General features: G+C 47.6%; 1 protein-coding gene across 2 annotated transcripts in view; it reads left to right on the top strand.

Annotated features, from left to right (window-relative positions):
* The first annotated feature begins 6,242 nt into the window (after positions 1 to 6,242).
* Positions 6,243 to 20,255, top strand: part of IGDCC4 (immunoglobulin superfamily DCC subclass member 4) — an 81,004-nt gene continuing 66,991 nt past the window's right edge. The window contains exon 1 of one of the 2 annotated variants that reach the window (XM_081171040.1): positions 6,243 to 6,502. In XM_081171040.1, the coding sequence (XP_081027166.1) occupies positions 6,445 to 6,502 (58 nt within the window). In that variant the 5' untranslated portion in view covers positions 6,243 to 6,444. The remainder of the gene's footprint in view (positions 6,503 to 20,255) is intronic. The other variant, XM_081171039.1, reaches the window with a different exon arrangement.

Here is a 20,255-nt window from a genome sequence, read left to right as displayed (position 1 = left end):
GGTGGTGGCGGCTGCCTCAGGGAAGGTAAGCACAGCGGCTTGGGTTGGGGCTGGGGGGTGGGGAGGAGGACTACTTGCCCCCCCACCTCTTCTTCCAGCTCCCTCCCCCCCGGTGGCGCTTTTTCGGCCCACCACAAGGTCTGAAGGACAGTGGACCAGGCCATGGCTAAAATATTTTGCTGACCCCTGGGATTGAGGCTTCCCTACAGAGTTTTCAGTTTTCAAACATTTCAGAACTCGAACGGATTACGTTTGAAAGCCGAGGTACCACTGTACGTTATTTTTACCTTTTAGAAGACTGTCTGTGGGATTATGGTTTTAAGGGGGAGAAAAGGGAGAGATACCAGGTGCCTTAAAGCACCCTGGATTATTTCAACAAAAAGGCTAACACTAGCCTATCTAAGCTTCCCTTTAAGCTGCAAAGGGATGAAACTCTGCTGGACTCACAAACGTGAGGAAGGAAGGATAATATCTTAATAAATATATCTTCTCCTAGCATCTATTCAGGGACGCGGGTGGCGCTGTAGGTTAAACCACAGAGCCCAGGACTTGCTGATCAGAAGGTTGGTGGTTCGAATCCCCGCGACGGGGTGAGCTCCCGATGCTCGGTCCCTGCTCCTGCCAACCTAGCAGTTCGAAAGCACGTCAAAGTGCAAGTAGATAAATAGGTACCGCTCTGGTGGGAAGGTAAACGGCGTGTCCGTGCACTGTTCTGGTTCGCCAGAAGCGGCTTAGTCATGCTGGCCACATGACCCGGAAGCTGTATGCTGGCTCCCTCGGCCAATAACGCCAGATGAACGCCGCAACCCCAGAGTCGGCCACGACTGGTCCCTTTACTAGCATCTATTTATATCTCACATCTGGACCTTGTGCCTGAGATTCCCAACTGCTGGTTCCATCACTTCGCCACACTGACTATGATGAAAAGCCCCACCTATCTATTTCTCAGCTTCCCGCACAGGAAAGGACAACTGTGTCTTTTTAAAGCTTGGGGTGGGGGGAGCAGGGAAGAAACCCAGAAGCGAGATAAGAACACTGTTTTTGAATGAAGAGCAGCGATGCACATGGAATCCCTCCAGCAGCGAGGCTTCAAAACAAAATGCTCCTGTGTTTGTGTGTGTGTGTGTGTGTGTGTGTGTGTGTGTGTGTGTGAGCTGGTGGCAATGGGAACCAGTCATGCAAAATAAGGGAAAGTCCTGTTTTTGAAGCTCCAGCAGCTTGGGATGTGTTTATTTGCTCTCGTCACTGTAGGACTCTTCGCCGCCGTAAAAAGAAAGAGCTCCTCGTGTCTGGACTTCTCAACGTTGCTGCTGTTTTCAAAAGCAGAACCCCAAGCACTTAACGCTGCCTGTCCTTGCCATGCCTTAATTTGAACTATCATTTTTCTCTAATGCCAAGGTCTCAGCCTTGACATATTAGAAATCATGAGGCAGTCTCTGAGCTGGCACAGATATTCTGGTATCCTGTTATTCAGCAGCACTGTGAGCTGGTCTTACCACAAGGCAGAGTGAGATGCTTGCTTCCAGGGGCTGATTTTGTGTATATTGTGATAGGGAATGGGTAGGCAAACTAAGGCCCGGGGGCCGAATACGGCCCAATCACCTTCTAAATCCGGCCCGCGGATGGTCCGGGAATCAGTGTGTTTTTACATGAGTAGAATGTGTCCTTTTATTTAAAATGCATCTCTGGGTAATAGTAATGATGATGATGATGATGATGATAATAATACCTTTATCGTTAATGTACAACATGTGTACAATGAAATTAACAATTAATTACAATGAAATTATTTGTGGGACATAGGAATTCGTTCATTCTGCCCCCCCAATATAGTCCAGCCCCCCACAAGGTCTGAGGGACAGTGGACCCTGCCCCCTGATGAAAAGGTTTGCTGACCCCTGTGATAGGGCACCCAACGGTTAGCTATTTAACCTGAGTATTATAGTTGTATTTTATTTTATTATTTTATTTTGTATTTTATTTTTTTACTCCCCAAGAAAGAGGTGCTTGTGGGGTTTTCTGACTCAGGTGCCAAAATAACACAAATAGCTGTGGGTGCTGTGCATCTTCACTGGGGGTGGCAGAAAGGGGCAAGCAAAATTGTTGGGGAGGGAGAGGGGTAAAAGCACTTTCCCTAGGAGAAAAGGTTACAACATTTCAGGGAAGGGTCATACATGACACAGCACCTGCTTGGCTCTTGGTATATGGCTCCTTGTCTGAAACCCTATACAGCTGCTGCCAGTCAGAGTATACACTACAGAGTTGGATGGATAGGAGAAAAAACTCTGCTGTAGCCCTAGAACCCAGAATCATGAGGCAGAATTGTGGACAGGCAAAAGGAAAGACATTTAAAATTGTATACTCCATGGGAGCAGAGAGCACCAGGCATTCAAGGGCATTCCAGGCCATTCAAGGGTGGCTCAGCTCTATGGCAGAGATTTTGCTGTGCATGAAGAAGGTCCCAGGTTAAATCTCCAGAGACTTCTGGAGAGACCTCTGCCTGAAATCCTGGAGGGCTGCTGCCAGTCAGTGCAGACAATACTGAGTTAAATGGGGCAATGGTCAGACTCAACATAAGGCAGCTTCCTATGTAGTGAATTCTTTGTTTGCTTTGGGGAAGCTGAGGGCAGTGGCATAGGGAAGCAGGGACGAATCGCCACCCCTTGTTTAATCTACTTCACCGCTATTTGCCAATCCTTTGCATGCCAAATAAGTGAGATTTTCACAAAGAGAAACCTACCCAATAAGCAAAGCAGAAGAAGGGGAGGTTGCATTATTTACATGCACGGCTAAAGGTTAAAACTGCCCCTTTTGTTTTTCAGAACTACCAGAAAATCAAAACGCCGCAAAGTAGTGAGCAAGCTTTTGAGTCTGGCAGAACTCTTCATCATCAGGCTGGATGTTAAGCAAAGTGTGTGAGAGGGAGGGAAGAAGAAGAAGAAGAAGAAGAAGAAGAAGAAGAAGAAGAAGAAGAAGACAGAGGGTGGGCTTGGTATTGAAACCATGATGTCTTCACTGGTCAAAATTTCATTTTGTACTACAGTTGTAGAAGGGGCATGGTTATGGGGTTGTCATAAAGAAATCAGAATTCACCACCACCACTGGCCCAAAGTGCAAGCCACCCTTCATATCATAGCTGCTTTCTATCAAGTCAGACCTACCCCAGTATTGTTGACACTAACTGGCAGCAGCTCTTCAGGAACTCCCCTGCAGGATACATTTTCGCAACCCTACTCAGAGATTCTGGGGATTGAACTTGGAACTTTCTGCACACAAATCAGATGAACGCAAAGCAGTTGGAACTTTCTGCACGCAAAGCAGACTGAACCTTCGCTTTAAGAGTCAGGTGCATAGGAATCATAGAAGCATACAATCGTAGAGTTGGAAGACCTGATGCAATGCAGGAATCTTTTGCCCAGCGTGGGGCTTGAACCCATGGCCCTGAGATTAAGCATCTCATGCTCCACTGACAGAGCTATCCATCAGGAGTCCTACACAGGAAGCTGCGTCAGACCATGAGTTCATCTACATCAGTATTGCCTGCACTGACTGGCAGTAGCTCTGCAGGGTTTCAGGCAGAGGAAGGTCGCAGCCCTACCTGGAGATGCTTCTGGGGTTTGAACCTGTGATCTTCTGGATTCAAAGCTCTGCCCCTGTCCTATGGCTGTTGCCAAATAAGAATATACAATTACTACCTTAGCTTTGGCCATTCCTTTAAACATAACACTCCATTCCTCATGGTTCTTAATAAAGGACAGATTTAAATAGGGGTCTAGGAAGCTGCCTTATCCTGGTCAGACTGTTGGCCCATCTAGCTCAGTATTGTTGACACTGACTGGGAGCCTGCTCTCTGGGGTTTCAGACGGGAGCCCCACCCCCACCCCACCTAGAGAATCTGGGAACTGGACCTGGGGCCTTCAGGTGCTCTGTTGCTGAGCTAGGACCCTTTCTGGAACGGAATCTGTCTCTTGCCTTCTCCAGTTTTTGCTGCCACCCTTACCCTCTCACTCCCCCAAAGCCTCTTGTCCAAACAGACTTCTCTGCACAGCTTGCAGGGAGGCCAGACTGAGAGGGGGCTGGGCGGTGGCGGCAGAGGGAGGAGGAAACCTCCATGCCTAAGAATAGTGCATCCACCACCCATCCTCAGAAGAGCAATGAGAGGTGGTTGTGCATGCAATAAATATTTATGAGAGCCAGCATAATGAAATGAACTTATTATACATAAGCTCCCGGAGGGCATGAGCATCTAAAGGGCTGCTTCCCCTCCCTTTTCGCTGTACAGAATTGCCCTGATATCTCTTGAGTTGTTGAGCAAATTGCATATTTTGTTGTTCACTTACATTATGCCTATTAAATGCAGCCAGCTGCTGCTCTTTGGCACGGCTGATCCAGACAAGACTTGTGGCTGCTGCTTGGTGTGTGTGTGTGTGTGTGTGTGTTTGCTAGCAGACAGAGTCTTTGGTGATTTACTTCAGACACTCACACTCACACCCGCACACCCCTGCCCATCGGACCCAGTTGGGTTGGTAGGGTAGCAAGCTGTCAGATCACACAGACATCTTCTTCATCCAAGAGAACTTTTCTGCTACATATTTCAGAAACGGCTAGTTGCACCTTCTTCACATGTGTATGTGTGCCCAATGGACCCAGTTGGGTTGGCAGAGTAACAAGCTTTCAGACCACACATGCATCTTCCTCACGCAATAACACTTCCCTACTATTTCAGACAGGACTGGTTCTACCTGTGTGCGTGTGTGTTTGCTTGCTTGCAGTTAGGGTCAGTGATGGTTCACTGTATTCTCTCCCTTCCTCGCCATAGGTCCAGTTGTGTTGGCAAGGTGGCAGGCTTTCAGATCACACAGGCATCTTCTTCACTCAGAACACTTGTCTGTTCCCCTCCTCCATTTTCCAATAGGCTGTTAAAACTTACCAAGTACCAATTAGCAACCAATGGAGTCCTGCTGAGCTGTATAGATTCCACACTGAGTAGACATTTACACAAGGCACAGAACTATGCAGTTATCAGCTTCAAAACGCTTCTCTCCCTGACCTGGTGTGAATTTAAAGGTGCACTTCTTGTGAAGCCTGTGCCAATAGGCTTGGAAGCATGTGAGGAGGCTATGGCAGAATCAGAAGTCTGGGTGTCCAGCAGACTTCCTAGGGCCCTACACTCTTTTCATATACTTGTGATTCCTGCATTGCAGAGGGTTAGATAAGATGACCTTTAGGATCCATTCCAGCTCTGCAGTTATATGGTCCATATATCACTGTGCTATGTAAGAACATAAGAGCCCATTGGATCAGGCCAATGGCCTATCCAGTCCAGCATGCTGTTCTCACAGTGGCCAAACACATGCTTGACTGGGAAACTGTCAAGCAGGACTCAAACCTAACAGACCCCTCCCCTCCCGTGGCTTCCAGCAACTGGTATTCGGAATCATAGAGCTGTAGAGTTGGGAGGTACCCCGAGGGTCATCTAGTCCAACCCCCTGCAATGCAGGGATCTTTCACTCAGTGTGGAGCTCAAACCCACAACCCTGAGATTCAGAGTTGAAGCCTTGCTGCCTCTGACTGTGGGGGCAGACGACAGTCATCGCGGGTGGAAGCCACTGGTAGCTTCGTCCTCCATGGATTTGTTCAATCCTCTGTTAAAGACTACCAAGTTGATGACCATCCCTTGCCTCTTGCGGGAGCGAGTTCCAGAGGTTAACCACGCGCTGCGTAAAGTTCTTGTCCCTGTCGCGACTCTTCCAACATGCAGCTTATGTGTTCTAGTGCTCTGAGAGAGGGAGAAAAACTTTTCTCTCTCTCCTTTCTGAATGCCATGCATGGTTTTTATCTCTGGGTGCAAAAAGAAAGCAAGGACGGGGCGAGGAGAGAGAGATTCATTCCTCCTCTCTCGCTCGGCCAGCAAAAGCAGGGGAAAAAGCAAGGTTCCCTTTTGCCTTCTCCGTCCGTTTTGCGCTGGCAGAGAGACCACCCCCTTCCCCTTCCCAGGAGGGAGAGAGAGAGAGAGAGACCCATCTGTCTGGGCTCAGCAGCCTAGAAGAGACAGCCAAGGGGGCGCGCGCGCGCGAGGGGCAGTCCAGGGGGAGCGGCCGGCGGGAGGTGGCGCCCGGGGCGTCTCCCTCGGGCACCGAAAGGGGGACTCGGCTCGGGCCGGGCGCGCGTGGTTACGCGTGTGTGCCTTGCAACTCCCAGAGTCACCTCTTTCCCCCCCCCTTTTTTTTTGCATTCACACAAGATGGCGATGGAGGAGGGGAGGCAGCAGCGGCAGCAGCCCTTCGCTCGCGCGCGCGTCTAACCCTCGCGCGCCAGACCCAACAGGCGAGCCGCGGAGCAGACTCCGGCCGCCGGGGTTGCTGCCTCGCTCGCTCGCCCGCTCGCCGCCACCTCTTCCTCCCGGCGCCCCCTTTCGCACACCCGGAGCTCCGAAGGGCTTACATGGCGCTAGAGGGATTGTTTGGCCTCGCGATTCTTGCCTTGACCTTGACCGTGGAAGGTAAAGACCCAAACCCAGGAGAGGGGTCCGGGGAGGGGGGGGGCTGAGGGCGCTTGGCGTGGCTGGGCGGGCGCTCTTTTTTCTTCGTGGGATGGGGATTTGTGGTTGTATTTCCTACCCCCCCTCCAGCCTTGCTAGTCGGTCGGTGCAAAGAACCGGGCGCGGTGGAGCGCAGAGCGGGAGCTGGGCAGGGCGCGCGGGACCCCTCGGCCTGGGGCCACGCTAAAAGAAACGCGCAAATAATGGGTTGTGTGTATACGTGGAGAGGTCAGGCTCGCCGCTCCGTGGTTCCATCGCAGCCTCCAATCTTCGCTGGCGCGTCCACAATGGGCAACGTGGTGGTGGCCCTGGCGAGGGGGGAGGGTGCGCGCCGCGGGGCTCCGGCCGTCCCGTTGCTCGGCGGGGTGACAAGCGCAAACAGGTGTGTGCGCGTTTGTACGTGCAATCCGCGCGCAGAATCCCCGGGCGGCCTCGCCTTTTGCGACTGGTCGCCGGGCTGGCGTGGCCGGAGCTGCCCGCGCCCCACGCGGGGTGGGTTTGTTTGCTGGCTTACGAGGCGTCGTGGAAGCGGGACGCTCGCGGCGGGGAAATGCGCAAACGGACCTTTCTCTGGAGATCGGATGGTGCCCTCTTTGCGATGGCCTTGGTTTTTCGAAAATGCCCCCCACCCCCTCCAAAAACACACACACCCGTCCTGCATACTGGGGTGGGGGGTGTTAAAGAAAGCCTTGCAAAAAATGCGAGGTGGAGAGGGGAGTTTCAGGTACTTCCATGGCGACGTTTCCAGCGTTCAATGAGATTTGCGCGGGGGGTGGGGGATCAACAAACAAAGACCGCCATGCTCTCCAAGCGGGCTTTGGAACGGGGTCTTCCCGGCTGTCCAACAGATAAAGGATCTATTGGCAACGAGAGAAAATCACACCCACATTAGCCAGCTGTCTTGTTTGCAAGATGGCATTGGTGTTCACCGCCCGCCACCCTTTCCCATTCAGTCTTTGTCCAGGGTTATGATCGCGTTCGCCCTCCCCACATCCCTCAAAAGTTGTTTTCCTAGGGAACTTCTCGCCCCTGCCTGGCAAAACTGTCTCGGGGGCTGCTGTGAGACATCTCACCAAAGATGAGTGAAGAGCCTTCCCAGGCGAGTAACTCTGAAGAACCGCTGCAATGAGCCTTAGGGGAAAGTCAGCAGGTTGGTGGTAGCCAGGCAGCTGCTTTCCTGATACTTTCAGAAAGGGCTGGGTATGTCCCCTGGCTGAAACCCGGCTGGTCAGTATGGACAGTGCTAAGCTAGATAGACCAATGGATTGTACCAGGCAAATTCCTGTGCTCCTGAGACAGGGCAGGTGCAGGCAAGCTGGCTGGTGACTTAGCCCAAATCTTCCCCTGGTTTTCTACGAGACTTTCATAGAGGCAGAGTTGCAACTACTGCAGCTGCTAGTTGAGTTAAGTTGGAAAGCAGAATAGAGCAGCTTTTTGTGTGATGGGTACCCTCCGTGATGTTTTCAGGCTGATGGGAGTTGCAGTCCCAAGATTTCTGGAGGGCACCTTCTGCGGAAGACAATTCCTAAAGTAGTGTAGACTTTCTGGCCAGGATGGAATGGGCAGAAGGTAGCCATGGCTGCTTCTGAAAACCTCAGGTGGCTGGCCAGTGGAGTGTCATTTGTGACACCTTTGTTCCAAAATCCATGCAGCATAGAGCACACGGCTGGGCTCACTGGCATGAGCGGCCTGGAAAGTATTTGCTTTGCCAACGGATGAAAAGGGAACACTCTTCCGTTCCTTTTTTCCTGCTCTCTCACTGGATTAGTTTTGAAACAGCTGTATTAAAAATCCAGAGAATGTAATAAAGTGTCACTTAATATTTGGTTGAACGATTCTTTCATACAATCATAGAATTGTAGAATGGGAAGGGAACCTGAGGGTCATCTAGTTCAAGCCCCTGCAATGCAGGAATATTGCTCATAGCTGGGAGCCATCCCTGGGCTCGAACCACCAGCCTTGTGGTTAACAGCCAGACGCACTGACCCATCAAACTGTAAAGAGCAACTGATTCTTATTATTAAACAATTCCTGCAGCTGACATACAGTTCAGGTAGTGGCTCCGCCCCCCCAATAAGCTATCTCTGTGCTGTGAAAAACCCCCACTACAGTATTGTTTGTTAATTTCTACCATGCCAGACTGTTGCTCAAAGGAGCAGGAGTGGTGAAAGAAGTTTGCAACCTTAATTTCATGTGAAAACAGCTGTCTGGCAAACTGCTTTCTGAAGCACTTTCCCCCTCTTTTGAAAGGGCTTGAGGCTTGGGCCAAGCAGGGAGGGGAGGGACTGGGTGAGGTGCAAAGAGAGGTGGATTCGGTCAGGTGCAAAGGGGGCAGGGTTTGGTGAGCTGTGGGGGAAATGGGGTTGGGAAAGGGACTAGCGAGTGGAGCAAGCAGGGGTGGCAGCCCCTACTGTATAGGATCAGGGGCTTACGTCTAGGCATGCTAGGAAGCCCCTACCCCTTTGGACAGTGTTGGAAATGGAGTCAGGGAACCCCCGGGAAGAAGAGACAAGGGAGTGGATAACAGTGTGTTCTTTAGAGCCTGCTGGATCAGGCCAATGGCCCATCTAGTCCAGCATCCTGTTCTCACAGTAGCCAACCAGACGCCTTTGGGAAACCCACAAGCAAGACCCGAGCACAAGAGCTCCTGAGGTTTCCAGCAGCTGATATTCAGGAAGAATGCCAGAGCACAGCCTTTGCAGCTTGTAGCAATTAATAGGTCCATGAATTTGTCTTTTAAAGCCATCTACATTGCTGGCCATCACTGCCTCCTGTGAGAGCGAGTTCCGTAGGTTAACTATGTACTGCTTGAAGAAGTCCTTTATTTCAGCTCTCATATCTGATGCTCTTGCCTTTAGAGTAATAAAGAGCAAATTTTCAAATGATTCTCAAACGAATGATGTTTAAATTATCAAATGAAATACCTCCTCTCCCCTGTTAAAACTTTGCTGCAGTTGCATTTAGCGTGTGTGTGAGTGTGTGCAGACTTCAGAGAGGTGATTGCCAAATGTCTCTTTGAAGCACCTCATCCCTCTATTAAACAGCTCACCTGGACCACCTGCTACCTGCTTGCTTGCCTGCCTGCCTGCCTGCCATCATACTGCTGGTGGTGTGGCCACCTATTAGCAGCCATGTGTACTGCAGCATGACAACAGCCTTACATTTTTATGTATATAGGAAGACGTGTGTCTATAGTAGAGGGGATTTCAGGGCAGAGATGAGTTGTACCTGTTGACATTCCCCCTTGCACACATATATGAACTGTCCAGGAGCTCTTTGGCTTCTCTTTCTGCTGCCTCAGGATTATTAAAGAGTGTTAAATGTGGCCAAATGGGAGCCCTGCTTTCCAGATCAAACTGATTTGCAGCTCCCTCAAACTTTGCTCCTGCTGCTGTTTTGGTTAATGAAAAGTTCTGCTGTGGCTTTAGCTTAATGCAGATCTGTAAATTGTTAACACATTCTGTACATTATTCAGCTGGAGTTCCTTTAAAGAAACCTTTCTCTCGTTTTCCAAGGTGTGCAGTATAAGGCTTGCAAAACAGCAGGTTTTTTGCTTGATTTGACTAGCCTCCATTCTTCAAGTAGATAGGAAAGAACTTTCCCCATCGAGACAGGCAACCCATCAAACACAGCATCTCACTGCTGTACCCCCCCCCCAATTCCACTGGAGATGTACACAGTCTTTCCTTATCCAAATTTCTGTTTGTGTAGGGGTGTGCAAGTTTTTGGATGCCACAGGCGTCTTCCTCAAGCAGGATGGAAAGAGGGGCAGTGGCTCGGGGGTGTGGAGAGCAAAGCCCAGCTGTAAAAGTTTCTAAGCCTCATAATTGTAGCCCATCAAACAGCCTGATTGTGCACATGCTTAATCAGAGGCAAGCCCCAGTAATTTCAATGGGACTTTCAATAGGACCGCAGTCATATTCCTTGCCCACCCCCTTCCCTAAACAAAATCTTGTCTTAGAGTTCTGCATCTCTGTGGCTTGGTTTGGTTGCAGTTTTTAAGGCTTGCACACATCTCAATAAAAGAGGCGAAGGAGAAATTTTGGCAGATGTCACTTGTCATGCAATTCTTTCCTCTGTTGCACAAGAGGTCGTTAACGCAGAAGCCCATAATCTCCTTTGTGTCAGGATTATTCAGATAAAAATTGGGCAAGCCATGTTATGTGCTGAAAACGTAAAACCTATTAAGAAGTGGATGGGAAAAGGCAGCTGAGGAAATATGGCTTTCGTTGTTTTCTAAAAATGCTTTTGGGGGATGGCTTTTCACAACTTGTGTCTGGATAAGTATGATGATACTAGAAATGCATTTATAAAAATTATAATGACTTGCTAATAATCGGAACAATAGCACAGAGCTATACATCGTATTGCATTACAGTTTCAAGCATCTTTCTTTCTTTCTTTCTTTCTTTCTTTCTTTCTTTCTTTCTTTCTTTCCTTCTTTCCTTCTTTCCTTCTTTCCTTCTTTCCTTCTTTCCTTCCATGTCTTTCACTTTCTTTGCCCACTGAACGTTTTCAATAAAATATAAATATTTTTAAAAAAACTTTTCCAGGGGGAAGTGATCACTCGGAAGAAACACTATAAAAAATCATGTACCCCCTCCCCTAAAAGTTGCCAGCATGTTCCCCTGGCACACATAAATTAAACAGGTTCCCATTACTCTCCCCTCTGTACAAGGGAGGAACCCTACTTAATTTTGCTGTGCCTCTCTTAAAAGCACAGGACTAGACCCAGTGAAAAACCTGGCAACCCCCCCATTCTCTTTTGTCATTCTTTTGTCATGTTTGCTCTCCCTAAGAGGGTCCCTCTCCACCCCCCTTGAAAGCCTGAACCATATTGCTGGAACAGACTCGGGGTGTGTATTGCAAACTTATAGTATTCACCTTTTCTCTGCTCAGTGCAGACTGTTCTGACTATAGCAAGGTCTCTTCTGTTGTGGATTTTCCCTGAAGAACTTGCAGAAGCACTTTAGAAAAAGAAAAGAGAGCGACATGCCCCGTTGGTTTCTGTTATGGCAGTGCGCGTTGCTTGCTTTGTGGTGGGGCTCCCGAAAGGGACAGAACCAGCTCTGGGAACGGAGAGGTGAAAGAAAGAAGCTTTTTCCCACTAGCTCGACAATCGGATTATATAATCCTCAATTTAGGCAGTTTGTATCAGGTTCCTTTTGTGAATTTCCTCCCTTGACTTTAAGGCTTTTTTTGTTCCCGGCGGATGCTTTTTCTCCCTTTCTCTTCACTCCCCCCCACCCCTCCCCACACCAGAAGCTGTTGGCGTCTGAATAGACTTAGGACCCTTTCCCTGAGAATTTGGGTCTCCCATTGTCTTGGCAGTCACATGCCTCTTGCTCGTTCCCCCCCCCCCCCGAATGGTCACCTGCATGCAGATTTCATTCAGCTCCTTGCACAATATCATTTTGCAAAGGCACACAGGCCTGCTTAAAATGCGGTTGGCTTTTTCGGGACCAAGTTTCTATAGAGAGATGGGCTGGCAGGGAAGGGGAAGTTTGAGGTTGGTGGCTTTCAGTGCCGGCTGAGAATCAAATTGGCTTGAGGTGGCAGTGGATGAAAATACTTTTTTTAAATTGTAAAATTTATTTATTTATTTATTTATTTATTTATTTATTAATATTATTAATATTATTATTATTATTATTATTATTATTATTATTATTATTATTATTATTATTATTTGTTGTTGTTGTTGTTGTTGTTAGCCCCAGCCACTCTGGGCAGCTTCCAACAAATTATAAAGCCACAGCAAAACATTTTGGATGCTGTTTGTTCAGAAGAAGACAAAATGAGGGACTTCACACGCTCAGAATTAATTCATTGAATTTGCTGCCCCCCCGGGGTAGGCTGATAGATTAACCTTTCCTAACCCATTGTACTCTCGACATTTTAGACTACACCTCCCATGGCTGGGCCTGATAGGAGTTGTAGTCCAAAACATCTCAAAGGCAGCGGGTTAGAAAAAGGTACATCAATTTTGGCTTGATGGATTCTTGAAGGCAAGATCAATATGCTTTGCTTGGTAAGTAGAGACTCCATGCTCAGGGGCAATGTACCTTGGGATACCAGTTGCTGCAGGTGATGCACCTGTGCACAGAGGAACATCCCAGGTTGCCTTACACCAAGTCAGACCTACTGGTCCAGCTAGATCAGTGTTGTCGACACTGACTGGCAGCAGCTCTCCAGGGTTTCAGAGCAGGAGCTCCTCCCAGCCCTTCCTGGTGCCCTCAGTGGCCAGTGTGGTGCCTATTGAGGCAGCTCCAGCCTGCTTACAGTCTCCTTCCCTGCTCTTGACGTTTCCCACAGCAGTGAGCCCAGCCGCCCTGGTTCATATAATTAAGCAAGTATTTAATTGCACAGTAATTTGTCTCTGGCCTGCATCCCAACGTTTTTCCTTACTCCATATTTGCATTACAGAGGGAGAACGCAGCAACTTAACGAGAGCATTGTTGTTTGGGTAGCGAGTTAATTTTGTGCTTTGGGAATAGAAAGAGGCTATTTGGAGAACTGAAATGCAACTTAGGCAAAAATGCCCAGGAGAGGAGACTCTGGAGGAGACCTAGGTTGCATTTCTGCCTAAGTATTCAGTGATAGACTTCCTTTGAATATGGAGGTTCTCCATGCTCACACACAAAGTACCCAAATGGATTCCCCAACCCTATTTCCTTCTCCCTTTATTTAAAGGTTTATTTTTCTTCTATTACAACTATAGTGGTACCTCGGGTTACATATGCTTCAGGTTACATACACTTCAGGTTACAGACTCTGCTAACCCAGAAATAGTACCTCGGGTTAAGAACTTTGCTTCAGGATGAGAACAGATATCATGCTCCGGCGGCGCGGCAGCAGCAGGAGGCCCCATTAGCTAACGTGGTGCTTCAGGTTAAGAACAGTTTCAGGTTAAGAATGGACTTCCGGAACAAATTAGGTTCTTAACCAGAGGTACCACTGTATTCCAAATCTACGTTTTTGTCCCAACGGGGGCTCCTGAGTCAGTTTGAAAATAGAGATTTCTGTCCTGCCAATATGTATGTATGTAAACAAATTTGCTAAACGCACACCCCCTGCAAAAGAAGCCCTCTAAGTAGTTTACAAAAATATATATAATAAAATATTTGCATTATCAATAAAACAAGTTAAAAACAGGTGTTTAAAAACGTCCGGAAGACGATAAAAAATCAATAGCAGCAGAAAAAGAAATATATGTAACTTCTCTGTGTCTGTAGAGGCTTTCCTGAACACAAATGCTTTAAGCAGGTGATAGAAAGAGTGCATTGAAGGTGCCTCCCTGGTGTCAATAGGTGGGGAGTTCCAAAGTGTAGAGATGCTGCTGCACTAAAAGATGGATTTATTACCAGTTTTGAAAAATTCAAAGTTGATTTAATATGAAATAGTGCCTCACAAGTGCCCCTTGCACCAGATCTGCCTCTTAGCACCACCAGGTGTCCAACGCTGCTTGAAATCTTACAGAATCCTCATATAGAACTATCTAAACAGCACTATGCTTCCAGGAACTTGGCTGAAGGCACTCTTTCCAAATCACACCCAGCAGAAGGTGTGCTGGGATCTACTGGTAGAATTTTTGAATACAGTTCCTTTTCTCATTAATTGATGGAGAATGGTTAACCCTCACCCCCCCAAAAAAAAACATGTCGGAGAAATTTTCAGCATAGTACTAACCGGACGAGAATGATATGGAAAAGAAGACTGCCGTACAAAGGATTGGACCACAAGGACCACTGTGGGAGGGATTCCCGGCGGGGTAGCTATGCTAGCAAAAACGGCAGTCTTGCAGCACCTTAAAGACTAACACGGCATTCTTGTTGATACGCAACAGTGCTCAAAGCTTAGGCAAAAATAAGTGTAAACATGCCTGAGACAAGCGCTATGGCAGATGGCAGTAGTTCCACTTGTTTTGTGTACAGAAATGTTGTCTGTTTGAAGCGGAAATAAAAGTACATTATATTTAGATGAACACATTGATAATGGCATAAGCCTCAGCCCACCAAAGCTTATATCTTTCTATATGCATAAAAAGGTAAGGCTGTCATCACGCAGCCCACATTAGAGGATTCACAGTGCCTCGTGACAATCCTGGATTTGCATGAGGTCAGGTTGAGGGAGGGAGCAAAAGAGAAGGTAGTTTTTCATACCTTCCAACATTTCTCTGATGAAAATAGGGATGTCCAGTGCTATTTTTTTTAGAAAAAGAGGTGCCAGAACTCAGCATGAATGCCTCCCTTGCTCTCTTATTATGGCAATGGTGCCCACCTGAGAGATTCTGGAACTGAGTTCTGGCAAGTTCTAGCTGGAAAAAAAGCCCTGGGGATGTCCTGTTCCATATCCTCCAACATTTCTCCGATGAAAATAGGGACATCATATAGACCAGTTCTAGTTGTTTTGTACTGTCCCCCCACCATCCCTGACCATTGGCCATGCTTGCTGGGACCACTGGGACCTGGAGTTCAGCAACATCTGCACAGCCACAGCTTACCAACCTGACTGTGACTTATCTAAGATCTTTCTCTCTCTCCTTTGCATAGTTGTATCATTTAAAAAACAAAACAAATTACTTTTTAAAGAAAACATCCCCCCAGGATTCTCCTGCAGACCTTGGACTTCTGCTACGTCTCCAGGGACCCCTATCCCTGCTCCTTCCCCAGATGATTTAAAGGCACATCACAACTGTGCAGTAAGTTTAGTAACAGTGCATGGAGCATACGGGGGGGGGGATCTTTTCTGTGGCTTTTAGACCCCTTTGGAAGGCAGGTGTGCCTGTGTGCAACTCTGTGCTATTTCTCCCACGCCTAGGGGATTTCCGCCTTCTAGCTGATCTTTAAATAGGCAGTCAATAAATAATTAAGTTAATTGGTGTGGCCAAACAGGCCATTAGCTGCCTTAGCAGATTGTTTATTTTTATTTATTTGCAAACCAGCTCTTGAGATTTCATGTGCAGAGAGTAAAGGGCACGATTTGGGGGTGGCGAATGAGATGTGCCCTTATGACAAGCTGTGGGAGGCAGGGCACCTGCTTGGCATGCAGAAGGCCCCAGGTTCAATCCCCAATATCTCCGGAAAGGCTCCTTTTCTGAAACCCCAGAGAGCCTCTGCCAGTCCTTGTGGACAATACTGAGCTAGATGGAAAAGGGTTCTCTCTCTGGTTCCAAGCAATGATTAGATGACGCTGGCACCAATTTGAAATTCACTTTGTTCCATTACTTTCATGGTGTTTCGGTTGAATTTAGATTCCTCAGCCAGATGGCTTTGTCTGTTGCCAAAGTGGCCTGTATGGCAAGTGAACCAAACATAGCCCACTAGCCAGGCATGGGAAGAACCACTGTGCCTCTTCTGAGGCTCCAACTCAGAGGCTTCAGAGTGAAGCTGATTGCTCAGAGATATAGTGGTACCTCAGGTTACAAAACTTTGGGTTACAAACTCCACTAACCTGGAAGTAGTACCTCGGGTTGAGAACTTTGCCCCAGGATGAGAATGGAAATTGCGCAGGAGGCCCCATTAGCAAAAGCGCAACTCAGGTTAAGAACAGTTTCGGGTTAAGAACGGACCTCTGGAATGAATTACCGTATTTTTCGCCCTATAACACGCACTCGACCATAACACGCATGTAGTTTTTAGAGGAGCAAAATCTGTAGGCATGCCACCCGTAGGCATTCCCTCCATAACAGACACAGACATTTCCCCTTACTTTTTAGGAGGAAAAAAGTGAGTGTTATGGTGCAAAAAATACGGTAAGTTTGTAACCCGAGGTATCACTGTAGTGCTTGTAAAAGCAGTGGTGGAGGGGAGAGTCTGGCTTTTAAAAAGAGCTCTCAAGCCTCTCCCAGGCAGAATTGTCACTCACGTTCCTACTTGTTTCTCAAATCGATTTATTATCCCTTTATTGGTGCCCATTTCTGTTTGCCTTCTGCAGTAAGAAGATCCTAATATGTTGGAGAAGGTGGTGCTTTAGATTTCCTAACTGGGGGTGGGGACCCTGAAGTCTACAGATCACTCCCTCCCACCATTTGCTGCAAGTTCCTTCATCTGGAGCAGGGTTTTCCAAACTTTGGTCTCCAGCTGTTTTTGGACAACAACTCCCATCATCCATAGCTAGCAGGACCAGTGGCCAGGAATGATGGGAATTGTAGTCCAAAAACAACTGGCAACTCACGTTTGGAAAACACTGGTCTGGATGGTTTGAAAACATGGGCGCAGCCAAAATTTTGTTAGGGGGGCAGGAGTTTGTTGGGGGGGGCAGGACTTTTGTGGGGGGTGGCAGAGCTGACGTGATTGGTCAGTTTGTTAAGTATTTATGTTGTTTTACTTGATCAGGGGGATCAGCTGCCCCCTTTGGCTAAGCCCATGTTTAAAAAGGAGGCTAAAACCTTGAATTGCCAGATCAAACCCCAAGACCTGATTGTGTGGATAGTGTCATTATATGGTTTAGTCACTAGGAGGCAGTGGGCTCCATTGTGTTTGGGTGGAGTCAGGACTTGTCTGTTTGGTTTCGTTAGGGAGACACCATAAAGTTGTTGTCTAGGTTATTGTCTGTTGCTCTTCAACCTAGGATCCCCAGCTGTGGTTAAACTCCAACTCCCATCATCCCCAGCCAAGCTTAGTGCAGTTGTTAAGGGAGATGGGAGTTGGAGTCCACAACATCTGCAGGGCCAGAGGTTCCCCACCCCTGCCTTTGAGAGATGTAAATTTTGAAGCAAAACAAACCAACTTGTGTGCATTTTTACATTTCAGACACATGCAGTACTGTAGTGTGCCAGAAAACAGATCCAGTGGAGCTTGGTAGAGGCTTCAAATTTCACAGTATCATTTTTTTTATGGCGTTGGCAAAGCTGAACTAATAGGATATTTGGGAAAGAGCAGAGGATTGGTTGTGGGGGTTGTGGGGTTTTTTTGCATGAAGAATTTGCAAGAAAGAAAAAAGAAGATGTGATTTGGATTGTCCCGGTGATCCGAGCAAGACTTGTAATTCTCTCAGTTTTGGAAAACGAGAGTGCTTATAGACCAGCAACTAAGAAATAATCCGGAGCTAATAAACTGTAAGCTCAATTAATGGTAATCCCTTTCCAGCGGCAGTGACAGTCTGATGAACTCAGGGCATCCCCCAAATCTTGTTTGGATGGGGCAGGGACTAAGTAGTCACTAAAGCTCCAGGAAGGGAAGCAGTTTGGATGTCTATTTATTTATTAAAATGTATACCACTATTGATAAAAAATAGAGCATCTTACAACAGTTGTACATCAAATCATACAATAATTTAAAATCAGAAATTGTTATGGAAATATGTCTTTTTTACTTGACTGCATAAGCCTAATGGGGATATAAAAGTTTTTAGCAGGTGCTTAAAAGTTGGCATGGGAGACCTCTGCTGAATCTCTGTTGGCAGAATGTTCCACAAGTCTGGCCTGGTGACACAACAGGCTCAGTTTCTTGTTGTTGTCAACTCTTGTCCACTTCGAGGATGACCCATGACACTCCTGCAGATGATGTCAGTGACTGAGCTGGGGTAAGAGGGTCAAAGAAGATCAACCTCTCCATTCTTAAGGAAATCAGCCCTGAGTGCTCACTGGAAGGACAGATCGTGAAGCTGAGACTCCAATACTTTGGCCACCTCATGAGAAGAGAAGACTCCCTGGAAAAGACCCTGATGTTGGGAAAGATGGAGGGCACAAGGAGAAGGGGATGACAGAGGATGAGATGGTTGGACAGTGTTCTCGAAGCTACCAGCATGAGTTTGACCAAACTGCGGGAGGCAGTGGAAGACAGGAGTGCCTGGTGTGCTCTGGTCCATGGGGTCACAAAGAGTCGGACACGACTAAACAACAACAAGAGGGTCAGGCAGTCCTCTGGACGTATGTCTACTTCATCCTATGTGGTCATTGGTAACAGATTCAAAATGGCCACGGAGCAGTTTTCCCATGGTGGATGGTTAGGGAATGAATTATTGATTCAACCCTTGTCAAGTGGTTCAGTCGCACTGGGTGTGGAGCCTTGGGGGCACGACAGGGGATCACAGAATTGTAGAGATGGAAGAGACCACAAGGATATAATCTAGTCCAACTCCCTGCAAAGCAGGAATCTTTCACCCAAAGTGAGGCTCAAACCCACAACCCTGAGATTAAGAGCTTCCTCATCTACCAACTGAGTTATCTGGCTAGAATGGAGTATGAGTGTTGGGGTGGGGGTGATGAATCTTAGCATTGCACAGGTTACTGAAATTTGAGACCTGCTTAAGGAAGCTGGATGGGCCAGCCAGGTAGAGATATCAGATGCCAACCAGACCTCCAGAGATCTCCATGTGGTCGCAATTGGACCCGTGCCAGTTGCAGAACACGCCTGGTGCCTGGGGGATTTTGAATGCTGGTTCAAGGTTCTTGTGTTGATACCCAAAGGCCTAAATAACTTGGCTGCAGGATACCTGCATATAACACCAGTCCTGAAAGACCTACATTGGCTCCCAGTACATTTCTGAGCACAATTCAAAGTGTTGGTGCTGAGCTTTAAAGCCCTAAACGGCCTCGTCCCAGTATACCTAAAGGAGCGTCTCCATCCCCATTCTTCAGCCCAGACACTGAGATCCAGTGCCGAGGGCCTTCTGAGGGTTCCCTCACTGCGAGAAGTGAGGTTACAGGGAACCAGACAGAGGGCCTTTTCGGTAGTGGCACCCGCCCTGTGGGTGGGGAAACCCAGCCAGAAGGGCAGGTATAAATAATAAATTATTATTCTTATTACCTCAAGGAAGGCCTGAGTCTTCATGTCCCAGCCCCATTGTGGAGAGCATGGAAAGGAGTGCTGTTTGTTGTCCCCCATGTTACAGATACCCAACTGAACTCAACGAAAAATCTGGCTTTTAGTGTCGCCAGTCCCATGCCTGTGGAACGCTCTTCCAGCAGAGTTGCAGCAGACACGTCCTCGCTTTTGACTTTTGAGAGTTTCCTCAAAAAGTTGAGCATTTTTATACTTTGTGGCTTTTAGATCCCGCCCCCCTTTTCAATTATCCAGACACCTTAACGATTATCTGCAATTATTTTTTTTAAATGGTGTTTGATGCCTTAGCATTCTATACCCCCTGATATTTTATGACCAAGAAATGCTTTTTAAAGATAAATAAATAAAAATGCCCTTGTGTGTCCCTATTAAACAACAACAACACACCAAATCTCCAAATTCTTAAATGTAGGCAATATATTGGTCCGAAAGGAGGCTCCCTTAGTTTATCATGCAGGTTTTTTTGCGGAGCTGAGTAGTGTGTATTGCATAGACTTATTTTCATGGGTTGTCAATGGGGTGGGGTGGGGGGCATTTCCCAGCAAGGAAGAGATTAGGATGTCACGAAATCAGGCCTTGGGAGCTCCAGGGAGGGTAGTAAAAATACCCTTATCTCTGTTTTGCAATTGGAGCTGGAAGAGGCAAAAGTCAGCTTTTGGGAGATTCACAAGGCCGCAAGATGTGCTCTGTGAAAATGGCTGCGATGGGAGTCAATGCTCCTCTTTGGTCAGGTCACCTGCCTTCGCCCTGTAGTTGCAGTTTAATGAGGACTTGGCAGATTTCGCTCTGTGCCCTTGATGGCATGTTCCATGACCTGGAATGACTTGGAGAATCTTGACTGCTGAGCTTCCAGTAGGAATGGGGAAGAGGGAATGCCTGTGACTCAGAGGCAGAGCAGCTGCTTTGCATGCAAAAGGTCCCATTGG

Source organism: Podarcis bocagei (genome assembly GCF_964188305.1).
Source record: "Podarcis bocagei genome assembly, chromosome: 14".
NCBI classification, from domain to species: Eukaryota; Metazoa; Chordata; class Lepidosauria; order Squamata; family Lacertidae; genus Podarcis; species Podarcis bocagei.
Note: the sequence above shows the minus strand (reverse complement) of the source record. Positions and strands in the feature narration are given on the sequence as shown.